A 12,486-nucleotide genomic window follows, 5' to 3' on the forward strand; every position below is an offset into this window, starting at 1 on the left:
TCTGACGGGTCTCTGTGGTGTTGGTTCCAGTACTGGCGGCAGGTTTACCTGGTGACGGTTCTGGCCATGATCCTGGCCGTCTTCTTCGCCCAGATCCATCCTCTCTACCTCAGTAAGCAGTGGAAGCAGCTGCGCTCGCTCATCTTCTGCTCCGTGGCCGGATACGGCCTCATCCCGACGCTCCACTGGATCTGGATCACCGGGGGATTCTCCTCTCAGCTCGTCCAGGTCCAACAAACTCTTCTGGTTTTCACCGACTCTTTCTGCTCAGACGTGGTCATTGTTGACTTTTGTTTTTGTTTCTCCTCTTCAGGCTTTTGTTCCACGGATTCTTGGGATGTACTTCATCGCGGCGTTGGCGCTTATTTTCTATGTTTCTAAGGTTCCAGAGCGATATTTCCCAGGTGAGTCGCACCGATTCATCGGTGCAATTTAGCAACATTTCAGGCAGAAAAACCGGAATCAGCTGGTCGGGCTTTTTACAGATCAGTAATCGGTGATTGGCCAGAAATCTGCAATCGGTGCAACCCTAATTATGTCACACTATACTTTAAGTATTCAAGATGCTGCTTTCACTGACTAGTTACAGTATAATGTTTTTGTACCTTTTGTTCCATGTATGTTAGTCACACTAAAGAGATATCTGGAGGTTTTTTATATCATTTTCTTTAGGATACAAATGAACCACAAACTTGTATTTAAAATGAAAAAACAAAACAGATTAAACATGGACTTTTCATCTTTTCTTCCATTCCTTAAGCATAAACAGAAACTTTCCAAAAGAAGGAAAGAAATAAATGCATCCAAACTATTTGGACTTTTTTGAGTTACTTTAATGTTTAATGAGATATTAGCCATCTGAGTTTTGATTTTTTTTATGTTCGTTGTCTGAATGAAGAGCCATTTTCCTGTGCAGTCCCATCTCTAACAGATCACAAGTCGATTTTAAACCAGTTTCTGCACCAAAGACTTAATAATGTAGAAGCTTTTTGTCTATTAAACGTGTTGATGTGTGCAATTTTAAATTTGTATTGCGAGGAAACAGAAGAAAAAAAGCGGATCCTGTATTAATATGCACTTAAATCACTTTGTTTTATTCCCCCTCAGGTCAGCTGAACTACCTGGGCTCCAGCCACCAGGTGTGGCACCTGCTGCTGGTTCTGATGTTCTACTGGTGGCACCAGTCGTCGGGTTTCATCATGGCGTACAGACACACTCAGCCGTGTCCCGCCGCTCCTCAGCACACTTAGTTCACAGCGCGACACGCCGAGTTCCTGAACGTAAGACGACATGAAGTCCTGGAAGGAATGTTTTCTAAAAGTTTAAATGGAGCAAAATTTGGTCAGAATTAAAGTTTTAATGTGAGAAAAAAGTTCTGATGTTAAAGGAGAAAATAAGTTTGAATTTAGTCAAACTTTCTCCATTTTATAAAATAATTATCATTATTCACCCGTCTATTATCCATCCAGTTACACCTTCATAAATTTTTCCTGTATATTTGTTTTTAGCTTTATTTATTTGATTATATTTTTGTAATACATCTAATTTTTAGACTAGACTTTATGCTTAAAAAAGTATTTTTTCTCCTGACTTTCCAACATGTTTTTTATTCTCCATATTTAAATCCTGACGCCTGCAGAAGAAATCTGACTCAAATCGACTTTGAACAGTTTTATTTATACTTTATTAAAAATTGTCCAGCAAAGGAGAGATGTGGATGTTGGCGTAGGAAATGTTTTAATGGAGCCAAACACTTGAAAGAGGAAAGTAAATTATATATTTATCCATAATTTATTCTTTATTTTTTTTATTCATCACAATTTCCTGAAACAAGTTGGTCGTCAGATCCTTTTCTCTAGAAACCTCCATATTTCTTACAGCCCGTTTGTTTCTTGCTTTTGTGCTTTAAATATTTAGATTAATCTAAATTATAGAAACAATGTTCATCCCTCTAATAAAGTTACAAGTCAAATTAGTTTTGATTTAAGATAATCTAAAATATCCCTCTAAGCCGATTTTAAGATTATTTTGATTTTAGTTTGTTGTTCTTTAAATAAAATAAACACCATTATTTCAGAGTTCTAGCTAAATCTTCTGGCTTGAAATTAATTTTTTATCAGTTCTTAGCAGATCTTCATATATATATTTTATATTTTAATCCTTAAATCTGTTCAGAAGACACAAAAATAAATGTTGCAGCTTCCAAGATCTGATTTAAGTTCCCTCGTTTTTTTCGACCGCTAGGAATGACCTTTGACCCGATGGCTTTTACCTGTGATTTGGAGCAGGATGATCAGCGGCGCTGCAGCACAGGAAGCGAGGTGACATGAACGCATCACCACCAACAGGAACAAATTAACAGGAAGCTCCTGGTTCTCCAAGTGCCTGTAAATGATGTAGCATCAAATGTTTCTGGATGGGGAAACTTAAAACTGCAGATTTTTTGATATGTTTTTAACAATATCAAGAAGCAAAAAGTGAGCATGTTAAAGCAATTAAAACCCCAAAGACTTGTTGTTCAGCAGCTTCTTTCAGAACTGTTGTTAATCAGATTTTTATGTTTTATTTGGGAATCAGTCAATGTTCTTAAACTCATTTTAGCAGGGCGTAACGAGCAGCTCTGCCTCTAGAGGTCACTAGTGAGACACAACAGTGATTTAAGTGGCAGTATTAAAACTACATTCTCTGTCCTTTTATATTCATTGCTACAATTCTGTATTTGGTTCATATGTGAGGATGTTTTAGGAGTGGACAAGAGAGAAAAAAAATCAGTGTTTTCAGATGTAATACTGTAAAATATGATGTTCTAGCTCCCTTAGGGTGATGTGCAATGTTTTACTGTTTTAGTATTTTAAATGACTTCATTCCAAAATCCAGCACCTACATGTTAAACCAGCTTTTATGTACATTACATGAATGTTTTATCTCTTAAAAACATTTGATTATATTTAGACTTCAAATTTGACCTCAGCAAAAATATAAAAACACTATATTAGTCTAATTATAAATCAGTTCTTAGCCTTAAAATAAACCATCAGATCTTCAGAGGCTTACAAACGGCTGTTTTTAGGGTTTTCTGCAATGGCAGAAGAGTGCAAACGCACAAGACATTGGCTGTTACACATACAATAGAAGCAAAAACCTTTAAATCCACTAAATAAATGCAAACGAAAACTGTTCCAACTACAGGAAATGGAAACAAAATGGGAAAACTCATTAAAAAAAAGCTGTAAACTTTCTCCATAAAAACAAAAGTGCTCCAGACCACTAGGTGGAGTATGTAGTAGGTGATTTTTACAAACCCTGATGTTCAATAATATTGCAAAAGACTGCATTTTTCAAAAAGTGTAGCACACCTTTTCTTTTCTGCACATCCCGACTTTACTCTGCATTTGGTCCAAGACCATTTGTTCGTCTCCCCCTAGTGGTCCGGGGGACTTCAGTTTTGTAGCACAAGTTTGCAGTATTTACGTTTGCACCATTATAGTTTCACCCAAAACAGAAACATTATCGGTTTAGAGATTATAATGAAAACCTTTGGTGATGGAGGCGGGACAAGATGTTTGGTGTCTATATTTACGTCTTCAGACATTTATCTGCACTGCATTTTCTACAATTTACCCTGAGCTTTAAAGAAATGGGAATCTCACTCAAATTTGGAGGAAGAGGTTAATTACTTGAAGCGCTAAAAAGGAGAATAAGTCACTACACTCATTCATGCAGCTTTTTTAGTAAATATTTTCCCTTACAATTTTAAAAGTCTTAGTGATTTAATAGCGATTAAGTTAAATGGCAGTGGACTCATTTTGGAATGACATTTGATACTGTTTTTAAATTATTAATGGACTTAAACTGTACTGTTTGTACATTTGTCTTTTATATCTGCAACTTGTAAATAAGACTTCTTTTTTCCCACTTTGGTTATTAAAAGAGAAGCTGTGTAGCTACGTTTGTTTTTAAGGCTGTTTAATACAATACGCTTCACGTTTGTCTAATAAACTGTTCAATAAAATCCAACAACCTTGTCAGATTTCGTCAGAAATGCTCCACAGGTACCAAATCCTCCACAAGTGACTGGCTGCATCTTTGTGTTTTTATTTTGAGTTCATAATAAAAATAAAAAAAGAAAATAACCAATAATTGAGCAGAGGTTTTTCTGCTACAAAGAACAGTTAAGAGCCTAAAAATGAAAAAAAAGGTAATTTTTTTTTCTTTAGTAAAGTACAATAAAATAAAAAAGTTCCCTTCTAGTGAAATGCACCCACTCCCACACTGGCTGCAGGGAAAGTATGCATAGATTAAAAACCTAAAAAGGACAGAGTGGTTAAACGCTGCTCCCAAATTATGTCAAACGATGCGGGTTTTTTACCGAGGTACTGTGCGCGGGTCGGGCCCAGCTCAGGTAAGGCTTCTGGTGCTAAAACTTATCACAAGGCAGACGAGAAAGTCAAGTATTGACTTTAAATCACAGTACAAACTCTCAGTTCCTAAAAGCGTTGCGATGCAGCATAGAAGGCAGGCGCAGAGAGAAACACTCCACAGGATTCAGGCTGATTAGAAATGATCCCAAACAAAAAAAAAAATAAAATAAACAGCTGTGGGTTAATGGCTACTGGCGGAAGACATGTTGAGTTACTGCTTGGAGGGGAACGGCGCCGCTCCAAAAGGGTCCAGGTCCAGCGGCTGTGAAGGCGCCACCACCGGCTGCTGCGGCCCGCTGTGGATCACCAGTTCCGTGAAGGGAACCGCCCCGAAATCATCTATGATCCTTCCCCCGTTGGCGGTGCTCATGTCGGGTTTACCGTCGCCAAGGCCCGGGTACTGAGGGTGGAAGGGTTTGGCCCCGAACGGGTCTAGAAGAACGTCGTCCACCGGAAGAGGCGCCATGGTGTCCTTCCCTTCGGCCATGCTGATGTCCACGCTGATGTTCTCCTTGGAGTCAGAGGTGCTCAGGAACTCATTGCTGCTCTGGGAATCTCGGCGGCCCACCTTCTTGTGCCTGCGGACTTTCTCTGGAGTGCGGTAGCTCGGCTTGTTGGTTTTGCGTCCTCCGGTTGGGGTACCGTGGTGCCGCTTGCCGTTGCTGCCCCCCGCCGTCGTCTCCTGCTTGGTTTTTCTCTGTCGGGAAGACAACTTCTGGAGGCTGCGCTGCTTCTGCCTCTGCTGGAGACTCAACGGCTCCTCGAACGGCGACTGGAAGATGTCTTCGGCGCTCCGGGAGGTAGGCGGAGGCTCGGTATGGCCCGGCTGGAACGGAGAGAAGCCGAAGATGTCGGTGCCTTCCGGGGAAAGGGGCGGCGTCTGGCTGCCGCTCCTTCCGGACTTCGACACGTTCCGGCTGAACGGGGCTTTGGTGAAAACATCAAACTCATCAGCAGCCGGCTCCTCCTGGCTGACCTGCCGGAAAGGCGCTTTGGTGAAGATATCGTTGCCCTCTGTGGGCCCGACGGGCGAAGCTCCGCCAACGAACGGAACGGCGCCGAACACGTCCACACCTTCCGCTCCGCCGGAAGACACTGTAGGGGTGATGAGACTCTGCTTAGACCGCCCTCCAGGACTCCTGGAAGCGGTGGGATTGGCTACTTTAGCGGCGGCTGGTTTCTTTGAGCGGCCTTTGACCTTGCTGACATCACAGTCCGAATCTGAGCTATGTTTATCCTCATCTTCCTCTTCTTCGGAGTCCATCAGTAGAGGCCTCTGACCCAGATTCTCCGGCTCGGTGTCGTCACCGTGCTCGCTGTTCAAGGCCTCCTCTTCCTCCTGCTCTTCATCTTCACTGCTTTTTGGAGAAGGGGGGTCGGACTCGAAGTCGCTGTCGGACTCATCGGCGAGTTTGCAGCTGCTCTTCTTTCCCGATTTTGGCTCCTTGACCGGCTGAGGATTCTCGACGGGGGCCTGGACGTTGGCAGGAAGCTCGTCAACAGGCGGCTCACTCTGCATCACACCAGTTCCTGCGCAGAAATCAGAAAATTACACGTAAAAATGTTTCATCTTCATCTCAAACCCTGCAGAGATTTAAAAATCTTAATAAATGTGAAAGTAATTGAAAAGTACTTTTTTTTAGTGATCAAAATGATGAAGTTGCTTAAGCTTGTCTAGAACGTCTCATTTTCTTGACATTTAAGGTGTTGGATTGATACAGGTATTGGTACCTTTGGCAGTGTGGGTCAGTACCAAGTCCTGCTGGAAATGAAACCAGCATCTCATTAAAGCTTTCAGGACAAACAAAAATGAAGGACTCTTAGGGTTCATTCACACCAGTCAAGTTTAGTTCACTTTAATTGACTAGAGTTGGTTTGCTTTGAAAGTCCGGTTCGCTTGGGGTGGTCAACTGGGATTTCTGAAGGCAACAAACCATCTAGCAAAAATATTTAGTGTGTTTAGATTAAATTTGATGGGAGACCAAGATCGCAACATTTGTTAAAATTTTCAGCTTGGGTGGTTTTCTTTCACTCAGTATCTTCTTCAAAGGTTTTTGTGTCTTTTCCTTAAATTGTTCTTGATGCAGCGCCACCACAGGTGAGGAGGGGAACAGTTTTATGAAAGGGTTTGGATTGTCTGACAGAGTGCAGTGACGAAGCGAACTGCACTAGCTGCGTAGAGCGAGAACTTAAGAAAACTCAGTTGACCAATACCAGCAGATGATCTGGCACCCAAATCATCACCGATTGAATTGATTTTCAAATGAAATGCAAACTTTACTTTCACCCGAGATCAGGACTTTGGAGTCCTGGTTCTTTCTCTCCATTGTCCAGGTGAAGCATCTATGCACCATTTTCCTACCACACTTTTTCCTTCCACTAAACTTTCCAATAGTTTGCATATGGAACTCTATGTTCATTTTTACATTCAAACATACTTACATTTTCAAGTCATTTTCATCAAAACTAACTCTTGAAATACTCCAACCTCAGAAATCTTTTCATTTTCCTACAAAACCCACTCGACCTCCTTAACACGCAGTGTTACTGAAATGACTTTGAAATGATTATCCGACAAATGCCGACAGTTTGTCTCTCATTGAAGCAGCAGAGCAGCAATATGGTGGAAAAGCTGCTGTGACTTCGGACGGCGCAGTGAGATGAACGGGCTTAAGGAGCCGGAGGAATAAGATGCTGAGCCTCTTCCAAGATCCACAAAATTACTTCTCAGATCAAATCTCCCAGAAAAGATTGAAGCTTTAAGTCAGAAAACCTGAAGCAAAAAAAGAAAAGAAAATTCTGCATCCGACGGAACAAACAAAAAAAAAGAACCTCTGTGATTTTATGTCCAAAACATTTGCATAATGGCAACTAAAAAAATTAGCCTAATTAGCGAGTGGAGAGCCTCCAATTGTGCTGAAAGTAAATGGTGCCACAATGAAGAAGCCAAATTATTGTTCCTGATTAGACGAAGCTCTAAATCAGAGGAACCCCCTGCTGCGAACACGAACAAACTCAAACCTTTTCCAAACTGGCAGAACGAGGCCGCGGATCCGCCAAAAGCAGGAAGCGAGGCGGCGCCGCCATCCACCGGGTCCGGGACATTAGTTAGAGCCGTGCATCTGTTCAGCTCACTGCACCGGCCACAGATTATAACTTTAATCAGGTTCACCTCCGAAAACGTCTTTAATCGCTCAGGGACGTCAGATTGTCTTCATCTGGACTGGGAATAAGATGCGGGATTACGAGCCACGTAGATTCTTCACAAGAAACCAACACATGGTGGAAATGGGATTGTTCTCTTTGGCGCAACAGACACTGTAACCTATAAAAATATGTCCCGTTGTAATAAATTATTCCTGGTTAAAACTTGTTGCGTCAAACTTAATTACCCACCGGAGGTTTTTACAACTGTAAATGGTTTTATTTTGATTGTTTCCCTTTTATGAACAGTTATTTACTGATTAGCGAGGTTTTTATTCAGTCAGAAAAAAAAAAGTATGGAAACAGACTGGAATCTAAGATTTATCATTTGAAAGCCTTTCTGTATAGTTTATAAATAAAATTTTTTCCTGATTAAGTTTTAAAAGAAATTTCAGAAACTACAAATAACTGGTTATAATCTTGACCCTTAGGTTGGATTAGATCCCAGCCTAAGCGCTGTTAAGAGTCTTTCATGAAAACTGTTGCATTTCTTAAAGTTTGGGTTTTATTTTAAAGACGCATTATATTAGGTTTACACAAAATTTCAGCCTTTTAATGAGTCATTTCCTGTAATTTATCGAAAATATCCAACTTCCAGGAACACCAAACTTGTCTGCTAATGTGGTTTTAACAAAATTATCTGACGTCATTTCATCTCGAGGACCCACTTTGCCGACCTACCTTCTCCAAAAGCTGTTCAAAAACACACTTCCTGTGCTTATTATTCAAAAATATGATCTAAACATTTTATTTCATACTTTTAATGACTCAATTTGCTAAAAAATTTCCATTTATTTTTAGTCCAATGTTAGATATTTTACGATTTTTATTTCGTTTTCCCATTAAGCCTGTAAAGATCAATTTAGTTGACAATTTGATTTTTTTTTTTTTTTAAATCGGCACCTTCTGCTGATTTTTTTATTTTTTATAAAAATCAGCTTTTTAACTTCCCATTTTCATTAGAAGTGCAATAAAGATGCAAAGAAAAATTCCTTTTTAAATAAGCAGAAGCTGTAAAATATGCTTGTCAAACAAGATGGCCGCCTGTGCTGATCTATGGAAACACAAACGGTACAGGTGAAAAAAAAATCCTAATTTTCCAAAAATTAAATCTTCAAAAACCAAAAAAAATGTGAATACTCAATAAAATCAAATTATCAACCAGCCCTACGAAGAACTCAACTCTTGGGATAAAAAAGGTCAAGTTGTAATGAGGAAACCATCATTTTAATTTACCAAACTTCGGAAATAAGCTACATTTGCCATTCATCAGGCCAGAACCAGAACCAGAACCAGTTTGTGTTGGGTCTCGGAGCTCAAACTGAGACAGCCACATCAGGAACATCTTGTTCTTGGTGGAGAGACTTAAAGAAACAACCAAAAGTGAAATTTGATTTGAAATGCTCTTTTTTATTCGTCAGGAACATTCTATAAAGAAATACATTCACACTCACAGAATGTTACAGGGCAGAAAACAAGGAATAAGACATGTTAGTGACGGGGAGCCGCTCACGTCGGGTAAAAACCAAAAACGTTTCTAACTCCTCTGCAGGGTGGGGGAAAAAAAAGATTACACATACTGAGATCAACAAAAATACAGAAATGTAAACATGTAACATTATATTCAGATATCCAACTGGGACAATAATCTGGTTCTGCTGTAAAGTGCAGCTCATGGCTCTTTGTCCCTTTTTTATGTTTAAATTTTTGGCTCCATCCACCAAAAACACATGAACAAGATGTTTCTGAGTATGGCTGTCTCACTGAATGAAGAACGAAAAGAGCGAAAAACAAACTGAAGTGAACTGAAGCCGTTCAGGATGTGAGCGGGAACGTGAACTTACCTTCAGCTAAAAAATAAACAAAAAAAAATGGACGACGGAGATGGAGGAGGAAGTCACTGAGCGGCGGCGGCGGCACACAGACATGCAGCCCAGAAACTGAAAGGAAGCGTTCGCAGCCAGACAGCAAAGTGCCACAAACAGAAAACAACCAAGAAAGGGTCGAAAGTTTCATCAAATCGTCGTTTTTATCCGAATCTACAAGAGAAACGATGAGCTGAGGCTTTTTGTCAGGGAGCTGGAGAGTTTTCTGATCACTTTTGGTCAACAGAATAATGAAATTTCAAATGCAACACAAAAATATAAATGCATTTTATGACATCATAAATCATGATGTCGAACTGAAAAAGTCGAGAAATATTAGAAATTTAAATCTAGAGTCACACCTGAATAAAGTATCGATGTTTGAGCTACAAAGTTTGTTTTCTTTGAATAACCGTTTGCTTTTCTCTTTACCTCCAGATGTAAAAAACTTTTCAAACTAAATGTTGCCAAGTATTTTTGGTCCAGGTTCTAGTTCACTAGAAATAAGACAAAACTAACTTAAGTAACTTTTCAGCAATAAATAGGAGCTGGTTTTAAGTAACTAATTCTTTAACACTTATATTTAAAACGTGTTATGATGTCATCAGCAGATTATTTCACTTAAAACACTGGAAAAATGTCTTGAGTGAAATAATCTGCATGTGGAACCAGAACTTCATCAACATTCATCAATTGTTGACTCAAATCCAGCTCTTATATCTTGCTGAAAAGTTATTTGAAAGTTAGTTTTGTCTTATTTGAAGTTTAATAAGACATTTGCACTATAAACTAGACCAAAAATGCTTGGTAATATTTAGTGTTTTCAGTGCATACCTGGCACCTTAAAGATGAATGTCTTGAAAATAAACTCAAAAAATGAAATTAGCAGGTAGGAGTTTAACCTCGCATTAACCCGTTTCTCCAACGTTATGTTTGTTTTTCCAAACTAATCTAAATTTGGAAAAAGCTTTAATGATGTGCAGGAAACCTGCATGTTGAATCATTAATGCAAAAATAAACCGACTGGCTTCAGCTCTGCTCTTTGAAGATGAGCCTCGACTAAAACGAGCAAAGAAAGTCTCCCAAACTGAAGGTTTCTGACCCCAAACGTAGAGAAGCCAGCCTGAAGCAGGAAGCGGCGTTTGCAATGCTTGCAAAGAAAAACAGAGCATGAAGGAGGAAAACCTGAAAAGTGTGATGGCACAGAGACAGGAAGCTGCAAGGCTGATCAAAAATTTGGAGCAAATTTTTTTCATGCCAGCCTGAAGGAATGAAACCGGAATAAAATCTGTTTGGTCTTTTTTTGTTTGGTTGATTTTGTTTCTTTGATGCAGATTTTTACCACAGAGCATCAGGGCCACTGTAGATGTGGAAACACAGGAGTACATTTCCACTTCTAAAACATCAACATGTTCTCTAATCTTAGAATAATAAACAATCTGTGACATTATAAAGTCAGACATTTGTGACAAAAAAAGCCAAAAGCTCAGATCGGCTCCAGGGTCCAGACTCGCAGCGGCCATCTTGAATCTTCTTCACCGTCTCAGCCGTGATTTCTGGATCATGATCGAAGCGTTCAGGCGAGTCTGGACCCGGGAGAACCCGTTCTGATGTCAGAGACCGGATCTGACATTCACACTTTACAACAGGTTCAGACGTAAAACTCAACGTTTTGCTTCGGTCTCAGAAAATTTCCTACCTTTTTTTGAGAAATATCTGACTTTATAATCTCAGAAAATCTATTTTCATATACATAATTTTTTATGCAATGTTTAAAATTTTAGAGAATATTTCACCATTTTTTAATTGTAATATTGCAAATTTATACTTTACATAAAAAAAGGATTTCTTTTTGCAAATGTAATTTTTTCTATACATTTTTTCTTGAGATTTTTTGGTTAGAAATTAACACCATATATTTCTGCTTGGCCCTAATTCTCTGCCATAGTTTTTTATTATTATTATTTTTCTGAAACAGAAACTTCAGCTCACAAAGAAACGACAAAATCATTCCTGCTGACATTCAAGTGCTCACAGGGTTATATTGCATCGCTGTCTTGCCTCGTTCTGCTGCAACTGAACCGAAAACAAAATACTCTCACTCTTTCTAGAAAATATAAAAACACAGCTTATAGTTACGTTTACTCCACAGCTTTTCTACTGAGCTACAGAACCAGTTCACATCGAGAAGCAGGAAGGAAAAGGAGGCACAGAAGCTTATTGCTGCCGTTGATTACTTGACACTTAGCGAGCGCGTCAGCCTGGACCAGAGCGGATCAGAACATCTGGCTCCAGGTTTCTAATGTCTGCAGTGTCGATGGGCGACGATGTAAACAAAACGTTTTCTGTGAGGCGGGCTCAGTACCGCGAACAGAACCGGGTTCCTACAGGTGCACCTCGAATTAGAAGATCAAAAAATATTCAATTCAAAAAGTGTAAACAGATTCTAACCACTTATTCCACAGTTTAACAAAAAGTACAAGAAAAAAAAAGGATTTTCGCAAAAGAAAAAAGTCTTAAAGAAACTAAATGCTGTATCCAAGAGTGTTAATGGAAAGTAAGTTGGAAGGAAAAACTGCAGTGCACAACAAGCTGAAAGCTGCTGTTAAACTTGGACTTCCCAAACGCCTCAGCAGAACCACGAGCTGATCTCCAACCATGGCACGCCGCACTGATGCAGTTATTCAAGCCAAAGGAGCCCCAACCAACTGCTTGGTGAATGGACTCCGGAGGCTTCCCATAAGAAGCTACAGCTTTAGTTTTAATCACTTTGTTTTACTTCCTGAATCGAATTATTAAAACAAAATCCATTTTTAATGATATTCTAATTTACTGAGATGTACCTGTAGTCACTGACGAAAACAAAAGCGAAACAAAAACCAACCCTGGACTTTGACACACTTTAGAAATCAGCTAAATAATCAATAAAGTAGTAATACATATTTTACTGAGGTCATCAGGTACGTAACTCCCGAGATGCTCTGATGCTAAATATC

General features: G+C 39.5%; 1 protein-coding gene and 1 pseudogene across 2 annotated transcripts in view; one reads left to right on the forward strand and one right to left on the reverse strand.

Moving 5' to 3' along the window:
- LOC103134898 (progestin and adipoQ receptor family member 3 pseudogene) lies at window positions 1-2,524 on the forward strand (annotated as a pseudogene).
- Window positions 2,525-4,075: 1,551 nt separating this feature from the next.
- The window catches only part of bmp2k (BMP2 inducible kinase), a 51,378-nt gene continuing 42,967 nt past the window's right edge, over window positions 4,076-12,486 (reverse strand). For both annotated transcript variants that reach the window (XM_007547389.2, XM_007547388.2), the window contains exon 16: window positions 4,076-5,951. In XM_007547389.2, coding sequence (XP_007547451.1) covers window positions 4,633-5,951 — 1,319 coding nt within the window. In that variant the 3' untranslated portion in view covers window positions 4,076-4,632. The remainder of the gene's footprint in view (window positions 5,952-12,486) is intronic.

The sequence above is a fragment of the Poecilia formosa genome, unplaced genomic scaffold (genome assembly GCF_000485575.1).
Source record: "Poecilia formosa unplaced genomic scaffold, Poecilia_formosa-5.1.2 Scaffold20, whole genome shotgun sequence".
Taxonomy (NCBI): domain Eukaryota; kingdom Metazoa; phylum Chordata; class Actinopteri; order Cyprinodontiformes; family Poeciliidae; genus Poecilia; species Poecilia formosa.